This window comes from Lithobates pipiens, unplaced genomic scaffold (assembly GCF_037356315.1).
Source record: "Lithobates pipiens isolate NorthernLeopardFrog02 unplaced genomic scaffold, aLitPip1_a1.2 Scaffold_22, whole genome shotgun sequence".
In the NCBI taxonomy this organism is placed as follows: Eukaryota; Metazoa; Chordata; class Amphibia; order Anura; family Ranidae; genus Lithobates; species Lithobates pipiens.
In genome coordinates this window covers 103,073,968-103,097,914 of record NW_027507784.1, presented here as the reverse complement: position 1 = coordinate 103,097,914, position 23,947 = coordinate 103,073,968, and the positions used below count along the sequence as shown (strand labels likewise).

General features: G+C 41.0%; 1 protein-coding gene across 1 annotated transcript in view; it reads left to right on the top strand.

Annotated features, from left to right (window-relative positions):
- Positions 1–23,947, top strand: part of LOC143925685 (dynein axonemal heavy chain 11-like) — a 701,866-nt gene that overhangs the window by 387,748 nt on the left and 290,171 nt on the right. The window contains exons 45-49 of the mRNA XM_077450147.1: positions 246–392; positions 4,342–4,455; positions 4,540–4,683; positions 11,102–11,284; positions 22,758–22,859. Of these exons, the coding sequence (XP_077306273.1) occupies positions 246–392; positions 4,342–4,455; positions 4,540–4,683; positions 11,102–11,284; positions 22,758–22,859 (690 nt within the window). The remainder of the gene's footprint in view (positions 1–245; positions 393–4,341; positions 4,456–4,539; positions 4,684–11,101; positions 11,285–22,757; positions 22,860–23,947) is intronic.

The window sequence follows — 23,947 nt, the reverse complement described above, 5'->3', positions numbered from 1 at the left end:
TTTACAGAAAGAAATGAAACCTTTTATATGCAAATCAGAAGCCAACAATTCATTTTGACTGCCTTCAAGCCAGCATTTCGATAAATACAGAGAGATAATTACACATTCTCCAGAGGAACAATGTAATTACCCACGTTTACAATGAAGCCCAAGGCAACGTTTATTCTTTAAGCTAACCAATTTTGTTATAATTGAAAATATTGTCTTAAAACTTAATTAACCAAGTCTCTGTTGTAATGATGCAGGTGGAAGATCTGAAGTCCAAACTTGCCATACAGGAAGTAGAACTTCATCAGAGGAACAGAGATACAGAAGCACTTATCGACAAGATTGGCCAGCAGACAGAAAAACTAAATCAGGAGAAATCTGTGGCAGATGCAGAGGAACAAAAGGTATTTAACTAGGGTCTCCACATAGTAAAGCATTTAGCCAGTTCTGCAGAAACTGGACAAATTTCAGTACTTGTGTACTCCTCAGTACTTAGACCGGCTTCTGTTTAACAGTCCTACTGGAAAACCAGAATTGGATCAGTGTATTCTGATGGAGGGGCGGGCCCCGCTGTCAGAATTCAACAACACAGCAGAGAAGATTCTGTGAATTTTTTTTCTCGCTCAACCCACTGGTTAAATGAAAAAAACTCTGTGTATACCTAGTGTTAGATCTGGTAAAAAATAAATAAAAATTACCGTGAAACTCCAGACCGACAGTGAATTACCTAGGTAAAATCCATATGCATTTACTTTTATCTTTTGAAAGATTTAATTCTGTTCAGCCAGTGATATGATTTACACATCTTTTGAATGCTGCACAGTGAGACGATGAGTTAAGCAAATCAGCTTTCTGCTTTAGCTTTTTGGCATCCTGTATAACTTCTGCTTCTCTACTCTGATCCTGATCCCTAGCCAGAATCCTAGTGAAAGTGAGCTTGTTCTATGAATATCTTACCACATCAATGAAAGGCAAAAGGCTTGTAGGATATCAAAATTGTGAGAGAATATGCACTGTGGTCTTCCCACATCAATTATATCATTAAGGCAATCTTTTCCTGCTGTTTTACCATATTAAAATTTGTGATGTAAGGCCCCTTTCACACTGGGGCGGTGCGGGCATCGGCAGTAAAGCGGCTGCGATTTACCATCGTTTTAGTGGCGGTATGCGGCTGCTAGCGGGGCGGTTTTAACCCCCGCTAGCAGCTGAAAAAAGGTTAAAACTGCCCACAAAGCTGCCACATTGATTTCAATGGGTAGGTGCGGTTTAAGAGCTGGGAATACACCGCTCCTTCACCGCTCCAAAGATGCGGCTAGCAGGACTTTTTTCACCGTCCTGCCAGCGCACCGCTCCAGTGTGAAAGCCCTTCAGTTTTCACACTGGAGTGAAAGAGGCCGGTTTTTTCAGGCACTACACAGGCGATATTTTTAGCGCTGTAGAGCCTGAAAACCCAGTGTGAAAGGGGCCTTAGGGTTAAACAAAGATCACAAATATTTCATGTCACTTTTTTCTAAAAAAATAAAGTTTCAAACGCATAAAAACGCCTATTTTTAAAAAAATTATAAAAACTGTTCTTTTAGATGCTTTTGTGCTGTCAACATTAGCCAGATCTTGCTACTGGCATCACCTTCTCCTTGTCCTAGGCACTGACGACAAGCAAAGTGCATCTACTTTAATATTCGCACAAAACTAAAACCTGGTTTGGTTAGAATTACTTTTTTTTCTATGTTTAATCCTTGTTGACACTTGGAGGTATTTTATTGATATACTGTATATTCAGACATTTTTCAGTTTTGAGGAAGAGTTATGAATTCTGTCAGCATTTCCCACCCTCTGTGACCCCATGGGGAAGATTACTCCTCACTTCTTGTCTCAATGATAGGATAGGATTTTTTCCTACACATGATTGGATGACTGAAGACTTTGCTGCTTCATCGCATTCACTAAGCTAAGTAAGCATTCTCATTGCTAAAGCTGCATACACACTATTGTCAGCTCCGGTCAGAGCCACTGTACTAACCATGCAAGGTTAGTTTAGCGATCTCCCCCGCTAAGATGTTGTGTTCTGACAGGGTGATGCCACCCGCCACAAAACTCCGATCAGCGCTCTCTGCCATTGGCTGAGAGCACTGATCGGGTGTCGGTCGGATGTTGGTTCTCCAGCATGCACATCTGACAGAAGCCGGCCGCATGTCCGACATACACACGTACACATGGGCTGTTTTTTTCCTTCACCAGTCATTGTCTCCCAACATTCGGCCCGTGTATACTCGGCTTAAGACAGGCCACACATTATGACATTTTCTTTCCTTCAGCCACGGGTTTTATTTGAAACTTCTTTTTTATTGGATTTTTTAAAAGCTTATACAAAAGCCATGTGCCCAAGCCCTTGCAACAGTAAAACAAAGTAAACCAAATTATATCACAGAGCTGGTGTGTGGCTCATATTGTAGCAATAAACTACAATACACACTCAGGCCGCGTACACACGGGCGGACTGTCTGTCCAACTTAGTCCGCTGAAACACATTTCAGCGGACAGTCCACTCGTGTGTGGGCTTCAGCTGACTTTTTCAGCGGACAGTCTGGCGGACTAAGTATTTCGGAATTTCCGTAATATTGTCCGTCCAACTTTGGTTTCAGCGGACAGTCCGCTCGTGAGTAGGCAAGTTGGACGGACTACGTATGGCGCATGCTCAGAAAGGATTTACACGGCCGAAGGTTGCATTGCAGTGTATTGGACGTCGTATTTCTAGTCCCGTCGTACGTGCTGTACACGTCATCGCGCAAGCTTTCAGCGGACTGTCTGTTCATCGTGTGTGGTCAAGTCCGTTCATTCAAAAGTAGGACGGACTATCCGTCGGATTGTCTGACGGACTTAGTTGGCCAGACAGTCCGCCCGTGTGTACGCGGCTTCAGACTGATCCTCTCAATCTGCTGCAAACAGAGTGTGGGCTTATATTTAAACTGGCCGCTCTGTATGTAGCTTCTGACAGACTGCGCAAGGAGCCCCATATCTCTGGAACCATAGATGATAGGAGCCCCGCCCCTCGAAGTCAGTCGTTTTTTTATTTTTTATTTTTTTTGGCCAAATGGGCCTATCTTGAGTTAAGGGTCCTTGAGCTGCAGCTCCAATATCCCCTATGTTAATCAGGCCCTGGATAGGACCTCAGAGAGCAAACCTGACAGAGTGTCCTCACTGGAGATATTTTCCAAACTTCTAGTCACAGTAACAACAGGGAGTGACAGGAAATCAGGGAAGACACACATTAATAAAAACCTACCAGAGGTTCTAAACATTCCACATTCTGTCCAAATTCCAGGATTCTTTATTATTTAAGATTTTAGAATTTATCAAACTGTTAAAATCATTCCCCTTTACCATTGCAATTATAGGGCAATAATCAAGACAAATACGGTTTGGCATTTTGAGTGTGGGTGATGGACAGAAATGCCCCATATAAGCTTTGCTTCATGTCTGGGTAACATAATGGATATTTTCTAAAGTTTATAGTGTTTTATTTTTAAATTAAACTGACACATTTCAGAAGAGGATTGAAAAGAATTGAAATTGACATTCAGTATGCTGTGTGCTAATATCTTGACTTGAGGCATGTTGAATATTTTGGTGGCTTCATCTAGCAATTTATCCCTCCTAAGATGATCTGTAACGGAGAAGATGTGTCAGAATATTTAAAACATTTTGCTAATTTGCTGCCCTCAGGGTGTTGTGTGCAGGAGCCCCTGGAGAGTGGGCTCATTTTTAGTATGATTTCACAGCAGATCTATCATGAGAAAACTGTTCTATTGTTTTTAAACATGGTTTTTGGGCATGAAGTCATCAGCTGACTGTCAGTACTGCTCATCCAATCTTCATAGGTGGGCGATTACAGTGTTAGCATTTATATATCTGCATGTTTAGAGAATAATCCATTGTCCTTTTTACCGGAGATATGCTGATCTGGACACATGTGAATAAAGATGTCCTTTCATACAATCCCCACCCTTTATATGACTAGTTATCTGTTATATAATTTTTTATTGCAGTTTAAAATAAATAAAAAAAAACAGAAAGGGTCAACGGAGGCAATATGCCACCACTTTATTTGCCAGCCTTGTTCTACCACTTTGTCTCTACCAATTGCTGCTGAATGAATTATGGAAAATAAAGCTATTGTTTTCTTTCATTTTCCTCTTAGGTTGTGGGTTATATATGAACTCCTTTCACTTTTTCACAAAAAAAATTATAAGCTTGCATGCATTTTTGTCATGTGATCTGTTTAGATGCAACCAGTGCTCATTTGAGTTCCCCTTTAAGTGTGTATTGTATGTCTTTTTGTGTACCATTCTCTAGGTGGCTGCTCTGCAAACTGATATAACCAAGCAGCAGCAAGAATCTGCAGATGACCTGGCCAAAGCAGAACCGGCTCTACAGGCAGCCAATGCAGCTCTGAACACTCTGAATCGGGTACCTCCACACCCCTGAATATGATTATTGTCTTTATTTTGCTGTAACAAATATGTTCTAAATTTGTTGTCTTTCCTTATCCAGCTAAATCTTACAGAGCTGAGAACATTTCCAAATCCACCAGCCCCTGTCACCAATGTGGCTGCTGCCGTTCTTGTGCTTTTATCTCCTAATGGTAAAATACCCAAAGACAGAAGTTGGAAAACTGCAAAAGTATTAATGAGCAAGGTAAGGGTACTTGGCTTCATGATCAAGGAGTCTGAAGGAGACTGATTTAGTTGCCTGTAGCAACTATCTGCAGTGATGGAGGATGAAAGGGACAGTCTAGTTGATTGCTATGCCAACAGTTATTCCTTTAGACATGTTTGATTCTAAATAGGTAATAATTGGTTTCTCAACAATTCCAGTTTGTGGTAGGAGCTTAGATGATTGTGATGGCAACTTTCTGAACTCCTTAAGGGGCAGGGACCAATGTAAACGGTTTGGTGAAAATGCTGCTCAATATGTTGGCACTAAATGAGTAAAAAAAACAGTTTTCGCTTTTTTTTTGCTGAGATTACTAAACTGATCCAACTAATTTTTTCACACAAAAATCTGTTTGCAAATCTATTTTAGTTGCTAGAAAAGGCCAGTGGCCCACTTTAAGTAGACCTTTATCCTATACGCTACTTACTTTTCCACTAACTTCTGCTGCTGTCACTTGTCACATTGCGAGTGGATGAGCAGCAGATAATCAGCTCAGCATTTCCTGAAGTAATAATGGTAAAAAGAACACGAGATGGAAATGCCTCTTCACCCTTACCTAATGCCACAATTATCTCCATACATGAAGTGGCACACTGTGTTATGTGGAGAGAGCACCTGTTATAAAGGTCAGGCCATTTCACTTGCTATTTACCTATCATTTTTAAGGCCAATTTGCTACATCTGCTCTGTTCAGTGTTCTTGGCTACTGTACATGTTATGCCACTTATTATTAAGGGTCATGTTTACTGAAGCCTAAAATCAAAGATAAGTTAAGAAAGGCAAAAGAATTTAGACTCCATATGTTAATGTATGCATGTGCTCGAACATCTGCATACATCGCAACATTCCAAGCTAAAGTACACTTGGATTTTTGAAGAAAACTAGATGTAGTTAAAGGGAATCTGTCATGATAGAATAATGGAGGCTGCCTTTGTTGAACTCTTCTTTTGAGAATACTAGTTTCCCGGGTGGCATGCTTATACTTGCTTATACGGGCATTACAAGAAAGGGCCATAGACGCCGAGAACTACCTACGGCGGAACAACATCCGCATCCTGGGCCTATCAGAGCGGGCGGAAGGCACTAGGTGCACTGAATTCACTATAAGGCTCCTGACTGACCTGTTTGGCCTAACCAACCTGCCGCCAACCGACCCCTCCTAGGCCTGGGGACCCACCACGCACTTCCCTGCTGTGGTTCCTCAATTATCGTTTCCTGGCTGCTGCCTGGGCCAAGCCTGATATCAAGTATGAGGATACCAAGCTACTATACTTCCTGGACTATTCCCAAGAAATACAGCAGTGCGCAAATCCTTAACAGAAGTGCGCAAGACGCTCAGAGAAGAGGGCATCCGCTTCAGCCTCCTTTACCCCTGCAGGATAAGAATAACTGATGGCGACCATACACGCTTCTTTGAAAACCCTAAGGCTGCATCAGAATGGCTGGACACCTGCTGAAATTCACCTGAATGTTGCACAATATGGCCGAACGTTCATCTAGCTCCATGATACCAGCTAAGTACTCTACATATTTCCCCTGTGTATTCCAATTACGATGGAGACCGAGGAATCCTTTTTCACACTGCCGCCTCGCCTCCTAGACTATCGGCGTTATGCTGTTATCCATGTTGTGGATGCCGTTATCCATGTTATGCTGGATATATCACCCCCCCCCCCCCCCCAAAGATCATATTTTTGTTGGTGTGTTTTTTCTCCCACCCCCACCCCTTTATCTGGATCCAGTTGCTGCTAGAAAGCAACCTCCTATTCCACCTTCAAGAAATCTGGAACAACTTACCTTGTTACTTTGGTTTTCCCAACTGGAGGACTTCCGCTAGTTCTAGAACATAGCACTGAACTATTGCCAGTTATAGTTTAAGTTTTACAATTTTGGTCTGTTCACCCCCAAGTTTAGGGACGGCACCTTGTTGTCACCACAGGTACAGTTTATACTATGTGTACATATACATGTTTTTTTGCTTGTTTGGTTTTCCATTGGCTGTGATTCTATCTGCTACAGGCTCTCTGGGGCCATGCTGCTCCTGAGATGTACTCCTAGGCCAAATGCGCTCCTCCCCACTCATCTCTTTACAAGTATACGATGGCTGCATGTGATATTCGCAATTTTAACATACCATCCTGGAATGTCCGGGAGCTCAATTCTAAATTTAAAATACCTCAAACTACACTCCTCCATATGGTATCGCTACAAGAAATGCACCTCATGGGCAGCAAACTCCTTGCACTAAAAAAGCCAGGGCTCTTATGCCAGGGGGGTATCTGTATTCATCAACAAATCTTTGCCATGTGTGGTGGAATAGGTTTACACTGACCCCCAGGGCAAATATGTGATTATGGCATTCACTATTTGGGGCACTCGTTATATTGTCATAAATATATACATCCCCCCTCCCTTTTCATCATTTATTTTATATACCATTCTGGAGAGAATCACTCCATACTGACCTGCAAGGCTTTTACTTATGGGCGATTTTAATGCTATTCTGACTCGAGACCTGGATAGATTTGTCCCCCCAAAACAATTTTCTATGGATCTGCTCACCTGGGCCCAGGCATTGGGAGTAACCGAGGTCTGGAGATGCAAACATCCTACAGTCAGAGCCTACTCCTCTTTCTCCACCACATACAAAACATCCTCTCGTATTGACCTGCCCTTCGCAAACCCGACCATGATGTCGGATGTTTTAGATGCCACATACTTATCCAGTGGGCTCTCAGATCACCGTTCCTTACTCATTAACATTCGCCCTCCCTCTTCCTGAATTTCTGCCCTTTGGCATTTAGGGACTCACCTTGCCTTGCAGAGTAGTGGGACCTCAATGCAGGGTCCTCTTCCCCAGAAGTTACTTGGGATGCCTTCAAGGCTTTTACCAGAGAGCAGTACATTTCCTCTATTGCCAGGATCCACAGAGAACAAGCCTCTACTAAGACTGCCCTGCAAGACACTGTGAAAACCCAGACAGAGACATATGCTACTGACCCCACTGACACTCATTTTGACTCCCTCAGCGAAGTTACCAGACTAGACCTTTACCGGAACAGACAGAGATTTTTTGAACAGGGGAACCGTAACGGTTGCCTCTTGGCAATGTTGGCGCAGCATGACCAGCCCCTGACCGTGAAAAAAAAAGATTCCAGGACCTGCAGGATCAAATGTTTGAGGTCACCACATCCCAGAAATTGTAGGAAAAACACAAAACCCCCTTGATGGGTGGGACTTTTAAAGTGACCAAAAACAATGCCTGTATTATATAAAACAGAAGTTTATTACACAATCGTATATATTCAATAAAAAGACTTAAGTCAAAGACAAAAGAATAAATGAATTATTTTGTCTTTGATGACTTAAGTCTTTTTATTTAATATACGATTGTGTAATAAACTTCTGTTTTATATGATACTTGAAACTTCTGTTTTATATGATACTTCTGTTTTATTTGATGACCATGATACCTAGCATAGTGTCCCCTTCGGAAGAATTCATCTCTTCCTTACCAGACATACTGGACACCTTTCGCCCAATATTATGGCTCCCTCTACACCTCTGTGCTGCCTTTGGATTTCCAGGCCCGGGACTTTGCGCCCTGGCTGGACCTATTGGCACTTGGCTGGCTCTCAGATGAGGGAGACCTTGGTGGGACCGATTACCCCGGAGGAGGTTCTGAAGGCGATCGGGTCCTTCCCTATGCCAAATCTCAGGGCCCAGATGGCCTTCACATGGAGTTCTACAAGACCCATGAGGATCTGCTTGCCCCTAAACTGGCCCAGCTTTACTCCCAGTGTCTAAATGATGGTGCCCTCCCAGCCTCCATGAGTCATGCCCACGTAATTCGAATCCAAAAAGCCCCTAAAGACCCCACTTCCTGTGCCTCATACAGGCCTATTGCCCTACTCAAAGTAGATTTCAAAATCCTCACCAAACTACTAGCCATGACAGTACAGCCCCTCCTAACAACTGTTATCGAAACTGACAAAACTGGTTTCATGGCCAATAGAGCAACCGATGTAAATCTGAGACAATTATTTACCAACATGCATGTACAACATCTAAATGAGGGTTCCAGGGTGGTCGCCTCCCTGGACATAGAAAAGGCCTTCGATACTGTGGAATGGCCTTTTCTTTGGGAGGTCCTCCATAGAATGGGGTTCCCCTTAATATTCATCAAATGGCTTTGGAAGTACAAAAACCCCACGTCGGCCATCAAACTGGGGGGGGCTGTCACAGTCCTTTCCTCTGTCTAGAAGCACGTGGCAGGGTTGCTTTCTCTCTCCAGCACTATATGCCATTGCAAAGGAACCAATTGCGGAGGCCCTTCACACCTCCCTACACATCAAGGGACTGCGTATTGGATGGCTGGAGGAGAGGGTTGCCCCATACATGGATGACCTCCTACTTTTCCTTAACGATGTGGAATCATCTCTCAGGGGGGCCTTACAGATCCTTAACTCATTCTCTCCTATGACAGGCCTCAAAGTCAACTGGGCAAAGTCCCTTCTGTTCCCTATAGACCCCTTAGCCCACACCAATGCTCCTCCTGATGTCCCCCTGCAGTGGGTTGAGAGTTTCAGATACATTGGGGTGGTGGTCTCTAGGCAAGCTTCAGATTTCATATCTCTAAATTTATCCCCGGTGTTCCAAGAGGTTCAGCTAAAGCTGAAGGTGTGGGAGTCACTACCCCTATCACTAATAGGACATATAAATTTGATTAAAATTAAAATCCTACCTTAATTCACCTACTTATTTCGCAGCTCCCCGCAATGGGTCCCTAAATCCTTTTTCATCCACCTGCATCGCCTCCTTGCCTCTTTTATATGGAGACCCCAGTCCCCCCGCTATAGCTGGTCCATGCTAGTGTGTTCGACCTCCCAGGGGGGCGTGTCCAGATTTTTATAAATATTTTTTGGCCACCCAGTTGGTCACCACTGCTTGGTGGCTCAATCCAGACATAACCAACCCTGCTACCCTGGTTGAGGAGGCAGTGGTGAAATCCCTGGAAGCACTGAAATTCTTAATATTCCGCGGTCTCCAGGTCCCTTATCCATTGACACCCTCCATGCGCACTACACTGTAAAAATTGAACAATACCCTAAACATGCAACCTATCTCAGTGCCCCCCTATGGTTAAACAACACCCTCGATCATATCTATAAATTGCCTGAATCCCACGCCTGGACTAAATTTAATATAAAGACAATGGCCCAGGTAATCTCCAACCAATCCCTGGTCCCGCTCTCAAAATTGATTTCTGATTTTAACGTTCCGCGGTCCCTTTTTTGCTACCTCCAATTCTCCCACACCTTCAGCCCCCATTTCTCCAAACCCCCCCCCCCCCCAGATGGTCCAATCTGCATTAGAGGACCTCCTCAGATCGGACTGCGCAAAGAAGCCCATCTCTCAGCTATACTCTCATTTGATAATGACCTCTCTTCCTACTCTAGAGAAACTGAGAAATCAATGGTTGCACGACATCCCAGACTTTGACAACGATGATTGGGATGACATCTGGGACTTCCCTTTTAGCTCCCTTGTCTCATTAAGAGATCGATTGATCCAGTTCAAGATGGTCCACCGTGCATATTTTATCCCACACAGACTATACAAAATGAATCCCAACCCCCCCCCCCCCCGGGTGCTGGCATTATGGGGGGACTCCTGGAGATTTTGCCCATATCGTCTGGACTTGCCCAGCCATTGTCGGGTACTGGAAAGAGATATTAACTTTTATAACCCAGGTAACCACTATACTGTTCCAACCCTCTATGTCAATTTGCATGCTGGGCTTGCACACAGTAGCGGGATGCACTCTAGTTAGGTTACTCTTATTCTATGTCCGCAAAGCCATCAGCTGGCGCAAATCTACTCCCCCTCCTCTTTCCCTTTGGAAACAGCTAGTCAACAATAGCTTACCCCTGTATAAGGATATATATGCTAATAGAGGCTGCCCTCAAAAATACGACAAGGTCTGGTCCTCATGGCTGGCAGACCACGCCACAGCTGCTGACACACACTAAATTAAACCCGGCATTTAGGATACACCTTGCCAAATGCAAGTCGTATACTGATGAAAATATGATGTCTTGTTTCAATATGTACATTCAAGACCTGTGCTGAACTATCACCTCAGGAGCCAGCATTTTGTATTCATTGATAGCATGGAATCTATCTATTCTGTTTTTTATACCTGAATGCCAGACAATGTGTCCCTTGCAGGGGCCACCCCTTATACCTTTCATAACCAAGGTATGTTGTTCTGTATTTTGTGTTATGAAAACCAATAAACTGATTTTTCAAAAATAAAATAAAAAATATGTCTATGAATATTTGGATAAGAAAGACCAGTAGGTTTATAAATTAATATACAGTACATGCTTCTTTATAGGTGGATGAATTCCTACAGAATTTGGTCAATTTTGACAAAGAACATATACCCGATGTAACAGTCAAGGCTATAAAAGATGATTACTTGAGGGATCCTGAGTTTAACCCAGAGTTTGTGCGTACAAAATCCTCTGCAGCTGCAGGTCTGTGCGCATGGGTTATCAATATCATTAAGTTCCACGAGGTAAGGCCTTACAGCAGGGGAGTAAGTAAAGATTAGCCTGTATGTCAAAATATTATTAATATATTACTGCTGTTTTCCTCAATGTAGGTAGAATGATAATAATGTGCAAAAAGCAGTAACTAATTTTAGCCAATCAGATTTCAGTTTAAAAAAAAGTTTTACTTTGGTAACAAAAAAGGTTAGTGAACCTCATCTTTGCTATTCGCGCTGCTTTTTTGTATAAGTTTGTTTAAATAATTTTAAGATCTCATGCACACCGAGCATTTGCTCAGCTCCTCTGGTAGGAGAAAAGCTGTTTAAAAAAAGCGCCATTAGAAAGCATTAACATGCAAACATGCAAATGCCTGTTCAGCATTTTTCTGCGCAAAAGTTCCTCTCCTAAATGCACTGGTGATTGTGATTTTCTTTCAGCTTGTAAACACTTCTCTTCTAATTCGCCTGTAAATGCCCATGGACACAAAGGCTAACGTAAAGATGCTTTTACATGCTGAGGAAAAAAAAAGGGGGCAAATGCCTGTAAAGGCCAGTGTGCATGAGGCCTCAGGGTTTGTATTTCTATGGTGAATTAATTTTTATATAAATGTGTATTTTTTTTTTATAATTGTAGGCTATTAATCTTTATTTCCAATGTAACATCATTAAATAGAAAGTAAAATAAAATAAAAAAATACTTCCATAACATTATTATTATTATTATTATTATTATTATTATTCAAGTCTAACTCCAGCAAAAATGTTATTTTTTGTTTTGAATAGAGTGGGAGAGAGCTACAGTTTTTGTCAGGTTTTAATTTCTGTTTCCCTTTCTTCCTGTACCCTCAGTGGGAGAAATTTCACATTAGTTCTAGTCCTGGCACGAAGTAGAGGAAATCTCCCTAATGGGGAAACAGGTGCAATAAAAACCTGGCAGACGCTCCAATCTCTATTTCATCTCAATCCAAAATGACACAAGTTTGGTTGGAGTTACTCTTTTACCACTTTCGGACCGAGCCTTATTTTCACACTTATTGTTTACAAGTTAAAATCATTTTTTTTTCTAGAAAAATTACAGCTTAGAGAAGAAAATGGAGATCTTTGCAATACTTTATGTTATACCGTATTTGTGCAGGTCTTACAAACGCAATTTTTTTGGGGAAAAAACAGTTTTTTGTTATTTTTAAAGATAATAGAACAGTAAGGTTAGCCCTGTTTTTTTCTATGGTGTGAAAGATAATGTTCAAACTTTTGCACTTCTCACTTTTTGCAAATCTCCATAGGTGAAGTTTAAAAATTTCTACAAATTACAAGTTTTGAGATACAGAGGAGATCTTGTGCTAGAATTATTGCACTCCCTCTAACAACAGCACCGATACCTCATATTTGTGGTTTGAACACCATTTACATATGTGGGTGCGACTTGAATATGCACACGAGCTCGGAGTGACAGGACGCTTTAAATGTTTTTTTTTTCTTATTTATTTTATTTTATATTTTTACACTGTTCCTTAAAAAAATGGTTTCAGAAGACCTCAGATCTCACATTTACTTTTAAATGCAATAAAAAAAAACAAAATGTTTTTCCTATAAAAAAAGTCCCTTTAAGGCCATTGGGCGGAAGTGACATTGCTTCTGTCATCCAATGGCATTGAGTCGAGTGGGCGCCATCATTCCCTCACTGGACTTAGTGCCACTGAATGGAAAGGATCAGATCGTCTCTGCCGCTACTGACAGCTCCGTAAGCGGTGGAGATGACCAGATCTGGGCGGGAGGTGGGTGGGCACCTCTCCCGCCACTAATAAAAGTGATCTTGCTGAGCATCTGCCGCTGAGACCACTTTTATCATAAAGTGGACCGTTTCAGAAGACACCAGGGTTTGGGCATCTATCTGCTTCCATAACAATGGTATTTAATCTCAAAGTACTGATGTATAACAACGGCGGGCGGTCCAGAAGTGGTTAATGCCGGAGGGCAGAAGTGATGTTTCACATCGCTCCAGTGATCCAAGGGCACAGAGTCAAGTGGGGGCCATCTTGTCCTCACTCAACTTCCTGCCCATCTGTACCCGGGATCAGATCATCTCCGGCTCTTCCAACGGCTCCGGTAAGCTGCAGAGAGTACCGGGACACTGCGGGAGGGGTGCCACCTCTCCCACCACCCATAAAAATGATCTCACAGTGCATCCGCCGCTGAGACCACTTTTATGTGAAAGAGGATTGCTGGCTGTGGTGAAATATACCGGGGTTATGACAGATATCTGCTGCCATAACAATGGTATTTATCGTCAAAGTACCAACATATATTCACGGTAGGTGGTCCGGAAGTAGTAGAACTAAAGGCTAAACATTTTTTTTTGTTTTAGACAGAGTGGAAAAGGATTATAACACCTGTCAGGTTTATATTGCTTTCTGTGCCCCCATTAGGGAGATTCACCCTCTATATTTGTCCTGTTTACCATTATCATTGAAAGTAAAAGAAAATCTCAAATTTTGGGTCGTCCCCACAGCAGTAATAGAGGGGAAATCTTCCAAAGGGGACACTAGTTCGGGTGACATGGGGGGCTCCAAGGGTTTCCCTTAATTTGGCTCAGAAGAAGCTCACTTGACAAATGAAACGCATCAGCATGACTTCATCACATCTGTGATGTTAGGACACATTTTGTCTCCCACGTACACTCTGCCTTCCCCTGGAAATTAACCATGGCTTGTGGAAGTAGCTGGGCAGTGCATACAGAGGTTGCAACGTGTGGTGCTTGATGTGCGGGGAGCAGGATCACTCCCCCCTGTGAAGATAGGGGGGGACAGGGCGGTGTGATGTCGTCTGGAATGGTCGGGGAGTGGTGAGCTATATTGGAACTATCTACACCCTGTTGGGTTTATACATCCACCCCTCTGCTGACATCCCCTCACCAAACCTATCCCCGCTGCACACGAGCCGTGGCTACAAGCAGGACAGTATATATGGAGACTGTAATGTGTGGTGCTGGATGTGCAGGGAGTGGGATATCTCCCCCCTCTTATCACCCTCGTTGATATACTATCATCAAGCGTATCCTTTACTTTTCACACCGGCTTATAGTCCCTAGCGATTTATCTCCATCCTAGGAAATTGCTTTACTTATATACTTTATACCTACATAGTATGACTACTAACACATATATGTGATTTATGCCAATGTCCTGGAACTGTAATAGGCTTAATCAACCTGTGCATTCCTTATTTAAATTTTTGGTCTGCACTGATTGACCAGTTGAACACCACATTGATCCCCCTATTACCTTCCTCATTGTGGTCTCTTTGCTGCCCATAGACCATTACACATCAGTATGCATGTGAAAACATTTGTGGTTTGAGTATATATTGGACTTTAATAGTACCATAACACTTGAGATGCAAAAGTAGATAAAACAAATAGAGTTTTATTAAATTAACATCAACATATTAAAACATATAGATTTTAAAACAACTCTGTAAATTAATACATATGGGGTGCAACTGGAAAGAATGATAGTATCAGTTCACCCTGTAACAATCATATTGGCATGGTGATTTACCCGGTCACGCTTTCTTTGATGCCATATCCGGTACGTTAGTTGTCAGCCTGACGGCTTGGAATGCACGCCATAGTGGCAGCTCATAGTGGGAATACTCCAGCCGGCGAATCCCAAATTGAAAGGCGAGCAGCCTCAGTGCGGGGTCGGGCACACGACAATGTAAGGAGCCATTTGGCTTTGTTTTAAACTCTTTATTTTAAATAAAAACAGTATTACGCTATGGATGTTTCTTGCTCTTTCCATATATCCCGTTTGAGTCTGTGAAGAGGGAGAGATTTTTTTGTTGTACCCATGCTATCATTTATGTGAACAGGCACAAACCTGTACAGGCGTTTTTTGACTTACTTTTTTAATTAAAGTGGTCAAACGGATCTGATAAGCATACTGCATTTTCAATCACGATTGGGTGTCGTTTGTTGAGATCTCTGATGGAGGTTTATGCAACTTATTTGGAAGAATTTTTTTCACATCTTGCAAGAGTTTCCATGCTGGTGGATTTGGAATCACTTATCTTATACATTTTTGTGTTACATGGATGGGACTTTTTGAATATAAGATTACAAACAATTTAATCAGTTTGGAATTAATTATTTTGTAGCCACATGATCACCAATGGTATTAATTTGATAGATACACTGTAAGCAGTAATTTATGCTATACGTATATTACATTTGTTATTTATTTATTTTGCTATCACTATGGCTATCACTATGGCTAATTTAAATCAATTAATTAGAGTGCCCCATAAATCACCATTATTATATCATTGAGGAGTTATACACTCCCTATCAAGGGTGCAGCTTTTTGTTTCACATTTATTTATTGTTTTTTTGGCGCGGAGTTCACGCAATTGATTTTCAATTGTTTTTACACAATCATATTGGCATGCTCAAAATTTTTTGTGAATAATTCACTGCATCTTCAGGAGCTTTGTTTGCATATATATATATAATGTTATTAAAAACAGAGATATTGTATAATACTACAAAGAGAGAGAAAAAATCATATTAATCACAATACAAACAATAAAACTTTGTGGTAAAACAATAAAACTCTGTGGTAATGGTGGGTGAATTCCTTCGGACTCCTTGTCCATTTATGTATATTTTCCTAAATCTTCTGGAATTTCCTCTCGTTGCCTGTTTTGGGACAGGAAATCAAGCTAAATTTCCCCAATGGGGTACAGATTGCAAAAAAAAAGGTTTGGAGACTACTGTTATAATGTATGAAAACTGTGCTAGAGTTCAGCCCTCCAGTTGCTAATTGGCATTAACCTTTGGCAAATGTCCCTTTTTTAAATCCTTACAAACACACTGCATACTGTATATGGAAAAACAGATACCAGAAGAAAAGGGAATATAGAAAAGCTGTTTTATACATAAAGGACATACATAGAGGAAATAGCACTTATGCTGCAGCCCAATAACCTCATGGGCATCCACAGTGCTGTGCCCTAAGGGATTATTCTGTATTCTTACGGCATGCAGAAAATGTGCAAAGTCCTATAACACATAGGATCCAAACAAAATAACACTACCACTAAGTTTACTCAAGTAAACTGAGATCTGATTGTTTGCTAGGAGTTCAGCATTTTTCATATTATCGTATCTTTTGAATTGCCTGGCTTCATGAATGTGTTAATGCTCTTAGGTTCAAATGACCTTTTACATCATAAAGGCCATACTAAATCATTTTTTCCCGCTGGGCCAAGCTGATCGAAAATTGTTTTGGCTTCCATTACAAGCTGTTTGTTGTACTGACTTTGCTGTTTCCTTTCCACTTTCTCCTCTAATTTGATGTATATGGGAAACTAAACTTGGGAGTGGTGCAATGTGCATGATTAAAGGCTTTGTTCATCCTCATATGTCAATCTATTAACATGCTGTTAACTGAAATGTTTGCATGATGTATTTTGTCAGCACTGGAGCATTTATCACAGGTGGGTATAAAACTTAGACAAAGGTGTATGTCCTCATTAATTGTGAGAGGTCCTATTCATCTTACACAAGCATAATTAATGCTGCATAATTTTTCACTATTTGTCATGATGAATATTTCGTTTTCTCTGTGTTATTTATCAATCTGCTCTCATATCTGCTGGATACTTCAACAAGATGTATGTAAGTACTTTATTTCTTATTGTGCTAGAATGACTTCACAAAGTGTGGAAGTGTTAATGTTTCATATTTTTTCTTGTCTGCAATATATATCTGTAGAGAATTTCAGATCATATCAATCATTACTGAGGCTTTGGTTTGCAAGGTGGGCAGAAATGGTTTATTACAGTAGGTGGGCTTTAAGGATATGAAAGTTATCACTGGTTTGGAATATAAAGCTATTGTGACATGTCACATTGATTTTTCACACTATCATTATACTAGATTGTTGTTGTTATGTCATTTTCCAGAGGCATGGGTATTTGTTTTTGTCGATGCACGCATTGTGCACCTCCACTGATACTTATATGATAGTTTATTTATTTTTTTGCACTCCTTAGCAGGGTCATGCAACCAGACAAATCCAAGATAAGAAGTCATCCTAAGAACAGGGTGATCATATCAGGTGTACACACAACATGACTGGCAGCTTCCACACATTTATCTATGCTTGGGAAACCTACATACATGAAATCACGGGTTCCCCATCTTACCGCTTTTAGACGAGTTAGGTAACAATTATGATGTCTACAAAGAAAAACTGCAGATAGTTGCTTGCAGCACTAGTGATTAGTGGTGAGGGATCTTTTGGCTGATTGTATTGTGCCCCCCATTTTCTTAATGGAAATTGACGTTTGCTTGGACAATCTGAGGATGCACATTGAAAGAAGAAGAATTTTCTCTATTGTCCATTGGTGGACATAGCTTGATAAATAACCACTTCACATCCAGGGCAATATTTTCATTTATCACACATATGTTAAAATCTGCATTTGTGCTTAAAAATTATTCAAAGAGGAGTTCCAGGCTCCTTCAGAAAAAAATAACAAATACTGTAGCTGCTGACTTTTAATATTAGGGCACTTACCTGTCCAGGCATTCAGCGGTGTCCTCACCTCAGCGATTATTCAATTGGCTATTGGATGCTGGTGCCGCCATCTTGACTAAGGGCAACTGCCAATGAAGCCTTTCTGCTTCACAGCTGGATTCCTTCTGCACATGCACCAAGTGTGCTGCACTTTGTAAATGGGCTGCAGATTTCTGGGACCTGTGAAGTGTTCGAGAAGGCTGTGGGGAAAGGAGGAAACTTACAGCTCAGTTTGCCATGGCAAAACCAGGTACCCACTCCCCCCCTAAAGGTGCCAAATGTGGCAGCGGGGGGGGGGGGAGTCAGACAAGCGGGGCATTCCCTTTTGGGTGGAGCTCCACTTTAAAACCCACCAAACAATTATATATTGTCTGAAAGCAGAGGTCCTGTAGAAAAATGGTGGCAGTTGCAATTTCTTCATGTTCGTCAAATGTTTATTAAATCTATATTTTCAGGAAAGAATACACTAAAATACATTTTAGTGCATGCAAACACAATATAATATACAAAAATTTTGTAAAATATAAAAAACTGGATTTGCACCAAGTAAATAGATACCAGACATGTCAATCCGTAAAATTACGCACACCTGTGAAATGGCACAAAAATGATGGTACCCATAATGGTCCATAAGCAACTAAAGTTTTACATGTTAAAGGGTAACTCTACATTTGGGGGTTAAAAAATAGTAAATAAAACAATTTTTTTTATAGCATATACAATTGCTATACAAGCCATATTGTAATTAAATTATATTAAAAACTACCTTTCAATTTAAAACTGCAGCACTATAATTTTCAGTAAAATGCAATGCAATATGGCAACCTGGAGACCTTCTGTACACAGATGGGATTGCTGATTTTGCCTGAAGTCTGCACTAAGATACAAGTCAGATTTTGGGCATCCCCTGCAACAAAAAAATGACATTTTAGGTGAGCTGCTCCCAAATAGAAATCATGTCCAAAGGAATGCAGACCCTGACACTTTCCTGATTAGAACCCAAGTGCAGCAACTGATAGATAATTACAAATTTACTCTAATTCGATTAAATTTGCACATGGACACAAAAAAACAAACAGCTATTTCTTTAAAATAACAAAAGGTAGGACTCTGCAATAAAGGTTGCTTCTTTCAACATAGAAGTAATCGGGAACACATGCCGACCCTTTACAATACAGTAAAAGTAATCAGGCGGCTCTACGGGCTGAAAAATATGGTAGCAAATGCACAACTGCAGCTGCAAGTTTTACCCACTTGAAGTCCAGGACTTGTATATACACTATATTGTCAAAAGTATTGTGAGGTCTGCCTTTGCACACACATGACCTTTAATGGCATCCCAGTCTTAGTCCTTAGGGTTCAATATTGAGTTGGCCCATCCTTTGCAGCTATAACAAGTTCAATTCTTCTGGGAAGGGTGTTCACAAGGTTTAGGTGTGTGTCTATCGGAAAGTTTGACCATGCTTCCAAAAGTGCATTTATGAGGTCAGGCACTGATGTTGGACGAGAAGGCCTGACTCGCGGTCTCCGCTCGAATGTATCCCAATGGTGTTCTATCGGGTTGAGATCAGGACTCTGTGCAGGCCAGTCAATGTTCCTCCACCCCAAACTCACTCATCCGTGTTTTTATGGACCTTGCTTTTTGCAAGGTCCATAAAAGGTCTTAAAGCTTCCGCATACCAAGACATTTTGGACAATTTCATGCTCCCAATTTTGTGGGAACAGTTTGGGGGTGGCCCCTTCCTGTTCTAACATGACTGCGCACCAGTACACAAAGCAAGGTTAACTGTGACTGTAAAACGTCACCAAGAGACAGATTTAAGTATCGTAGTTTTTTGCCATTTTACGGCATGCCCAATTTTAAATCTTGACATGTTTGGTATCTATTTACTTGGCGCGTCATCATCTTTTATATTTTACCAAAATTGTTTATTACAAAGTATGTAAAAAGACAATACTTTGTAATATCTGAAAATTTTCATTTAATAAACAACTTCACATTATTGTGCGACGTAAAAAATTGAAACAGCCACCTTTTTATTCTGCAGGGCCTCTGCTTTCAGAAAATATGTAATGTTGGGGGTATTGCCTACTGGACGAGACATGGGGGCAGCCACAAAGACATATTGCAGCCACAAAGTAAGGTATCATGGCTGCAACCTTGTCCAGTTGCTGTTACATTTTAGGGGGGATGATCAAGGGACAGTAAAAAGCAAGGCTCAACCTTGCAATCACTTGAAAAAACATATCTTATGTCAGGTCCATTATAGCAAATCAAGGCATTGTTGCCCTATGTCCCATGAGCGATTACATGCAACTGGCTGTAAATATCTGCAGGAGCTTTCAATGGAGCTTCCCAACTGCAGCTTATAATAGAAAAGCTCCACTGGGTCTTCTTCAGATATTCGCAAACAGCACCATTGTCAAGTGTAAATGGGGCCTTAGGTAGTTCGTCTAATGCCATCTGTGTTTAGACTCTGCCTACATCCCATTTTAGACCCCTTGGATACCGTAACTTTATCTAAATAGTGTCTGTGTTGCCTTGTGCAACCAATACGTTTCTCTTTTTTTATTTTCTTGGGCAGGTAAGGATTTGTATTTCCCTATATAGACTCCTGTCAATTAAAGCCAAACATAAATATGAGAATAGCAATGTCACTAGTGGATTTGTACTCTTCTCCAGGTTTGCCTGCAGTTACAATAACACTATTTATTTTTAAAATAAAAAAATATTGATATCGCTTTGTACTTTTTATTATGATAAATATTTTACTGGAGAATAGCAAGAACTTTTAAAGGAAGTGTGAAAGTCAATTTTTATTCTAATTAATTAAATTCCTCTGTGAACTGACCAGGACGGCAGTAAAGGAGCATTCATTCTTCATCTTGTGACATCTTCCTACCTCATCTTTGGCTCCGATTTCTCAGATCATAGTGGTTTGTGTAAAGCTGTGAAAGATAGGAAAATGCTGTATATGAGAGGTTATAAACTGCTCAGTAGCGTGAGCTTAACTGCTTGGTGACAAATGCCTCCATTTAAAGCATATTAAAGTCAGTGTGGTTAATTTTCCAAAGGAGTTCACTTTGAAAGTAAATTTTCACTTGTGAATGAGTTGAAGATAAGTGAAAATCCACTTTACAAATATTATCTATTTGTGTACAAGAGAAATAAAAAATCAGGATTGGCTGGTTGCAGTCAGCACTGCTCATTCACTAACTGAAAATTCACTTTGTAGAGCAAACATACTCCTCTAGTAAATCAACCATAAGGTGTTGCAAATGAAGTGACCATCAACATGTTAGTAACGTAAAGCTTAGCAAATTATGTCACCCATTTTGCTAAAGAGCTGGTTCTCATAAAAGTAATATTTCATTTAAAGGTGAGCTGTTGGGCTAAGCCAGGAGTCTTCAGACTTTCTAAACAAAGTTCCAGTTTGCAATCTTTCAGACTTTAGCAGAGAAACTTTGACCAGTAGAGGTAGAAATTGTCCTGGTGTTGTGAGTGTAAACAGTTTCCTATCTTTAATATTAGGAGGTGGAATAATGTACCATCGTTGGTGTCAGTGGGAGAAATAGTTCCCCGTTGTAGGTATCAGTGGGAAAAATAATACCTTATTGTTGGTGTAAATGAAAGGAATAGTGTCCCAAGGGCCAAACAAACACAAGCAAAGGGCCGTATCTGGCCCCCGGGCCGCAGTTTGTAGACCACTGGGCTAAGCTATCTTTTAGTATCTTATATCTACTGAAGGAGTGAGAGCTCCCCTTCATAACTCTTTGCTGTTTGCCTGCACACTTTGGAATTTTAGGTGTTTCTGCTTATTTAGGGGTGTTCTTCTCCCACAGTTTCATTCTCCATAATATATAATATAAATTAAGGATTCAGCAAGGAGAGTTGGACTGCTTTATAATGGCCACAGCAGTTGTGCAGACCCAGCAACTGACACAGAGTTCTCACCAATAGAGCTCACAAGAGGAATAAGGAACTGTTAGGTAGTTCAAACCCCAACTCCAGGAAAGCAGAGTCCTCTGTTTGTTGATTACCTGCTCATTTCTGTCTGTGGGAAGGGAAAAACACTTTTACATACCTGTTCCCCTGCTTCCTTTGGCAGTCAGCACTCTCCTATGCTCTAGCCTAGGACTGTCCCATGGCAGCCTAACATCCAGTACAGGGGTATGGTCCTTCTTAATGCTTGATGACACCAGAGGACCTTAGACTGCCAAAGTGCAGAGGAAAAGAGACCGCGGTGGCCAGTCTAATAATGCAGAGGAGCCTGTGGGAATAGAAGATAATTAAAACTGCTTTACCTGGTCCCCAGAGATATAAACAAGCAGTCAATATTGGCAGTGCGCTGCAGCCTCACTGCAAGGGAAGACTTTTAGTTATCTCTGAATTCAGCTTTAAAGTGGAAAAATAAGCTAGGGGGTAGATCCTTTTCTATGTCCTCTAGCAATTTGTTGTGTAAACTGCATGTGGTGCATGGCAGTGCAGTGTGTACTCTCATCCCATTCCTAGCATCTCTGTCAAAAATGGAGGCAGTTGCCAGTATAATGGAAGTCCTGTGTGCATACACAGAAGTTACATTATCAGTGGCTACCCGTTGGCCCCAGAGAGGCAATGAGGACCTGGAAGAAGATGATGGAAGCATGAACAATGAGGGGCAGCGAGGAACAGTGAGCGACAGCTGGGAACTGTCTGCACAGGTAGAGAGCTAACAGCCATGTGAGTTTGCCATATACTATGCATACGCCATACTAGCACATTATGGCAGGAGCACACAAAACTATGGCTCTACTAAATGCTGAAATATCACTTTTGGATGGACTGACATTTAAACTTGGATTAGTTAAAATGGCAAAATGTAATTGTCACTGAGCAGTGATGTAAATTAAGATATCTGGTGACTATTATATTTCTTTAGATTTACTGTGAAGTGGATAACAAGCGTCAGTCACTGTCTCAAGCAAACACAGACTTGGTCTATGCAGCTGAGAAATTGGAAATCATCAGAAAAAAGCTTGAGGTATGTCACTATAATGTTGACTGTTATTTGTGGGTTTTAGCATGTGTGCTATTCTTTAGAAAGCCATCCAGATATAATCATTGTTTTGCTTTTGCTGGCTACTGTTTTAAGCTGAATGCATAGCGTGACCTTCATGATAGAAAAAGTACCTGCTTTGTACTGTTTAACTGTCACTGAGATTTTATTCAAAAAAATCTCTGAAAATTAAAATGATTTCTAATAATCAAGAAGCACAATCTTTAAAAGGGGAAAAGAGGGGGTTCAAAGGGCTCGTTTAGACTTGTGGTTGGGAAGCACGGTGGAACCCCATAGAAGTGGACAAGGGTTTTTACATGCAAAGCTTCATGACCGCAGCAAAATGTATCCCCCATGACACGGATGGCAGTTTACCAGTGATGTGGTGGTTGCAATCATTTTAATTTTTTCTGCTAACATTTTTAGCAAGTACAGAAAATGCCTGCTGCTTTTTCCAGTAATTCAGTGTCCCTGTCACAAAAATATCAATGTTACAGTATCTTCCTTTGAAGTTATCTTCTATAAACTACTAATTCACGCACCTCTCTTTGGAATGTAGATGAAAAGAGGAAGATATACTTGTAGTCCTGATGTGACAACCAGGACTCTATACATAGATATGTTGGTTGAGCATAGCCACTCAGGAAAATGAAGTGTTATTCACAGGATTGCCGGGTAAAAATAAAGGAAAACAACATGGAAAGAAAAACATATGCAGCCACTGCATCTACGGGTATGCAAAGCTGCAATATTTTAAAGGCCTATTCACATCTGTTCACTTGGAGTGCACCAACACACTAAAGAAATGCACATGCATTTTAGTGCACTACAATGCATTGCAATGCACAATATTAAATAATATGAAACAGGGGGATAGAGATCCCCTGAAAAGAGTCACAGGCAGACCAAGCTGTTTTAGAAAAGGGAAATATTTTATTTCACAATATACCGTATTTATCGGCGTATAACACGCGCCGGCGTATAACACGCACCCCAAGTTTAGGAGGGAAGTTTAAGGAAAAAAACTTTTAGGAGGCAAGTTTAAGGAAAAAACCTTACATTTTAAATGCCCA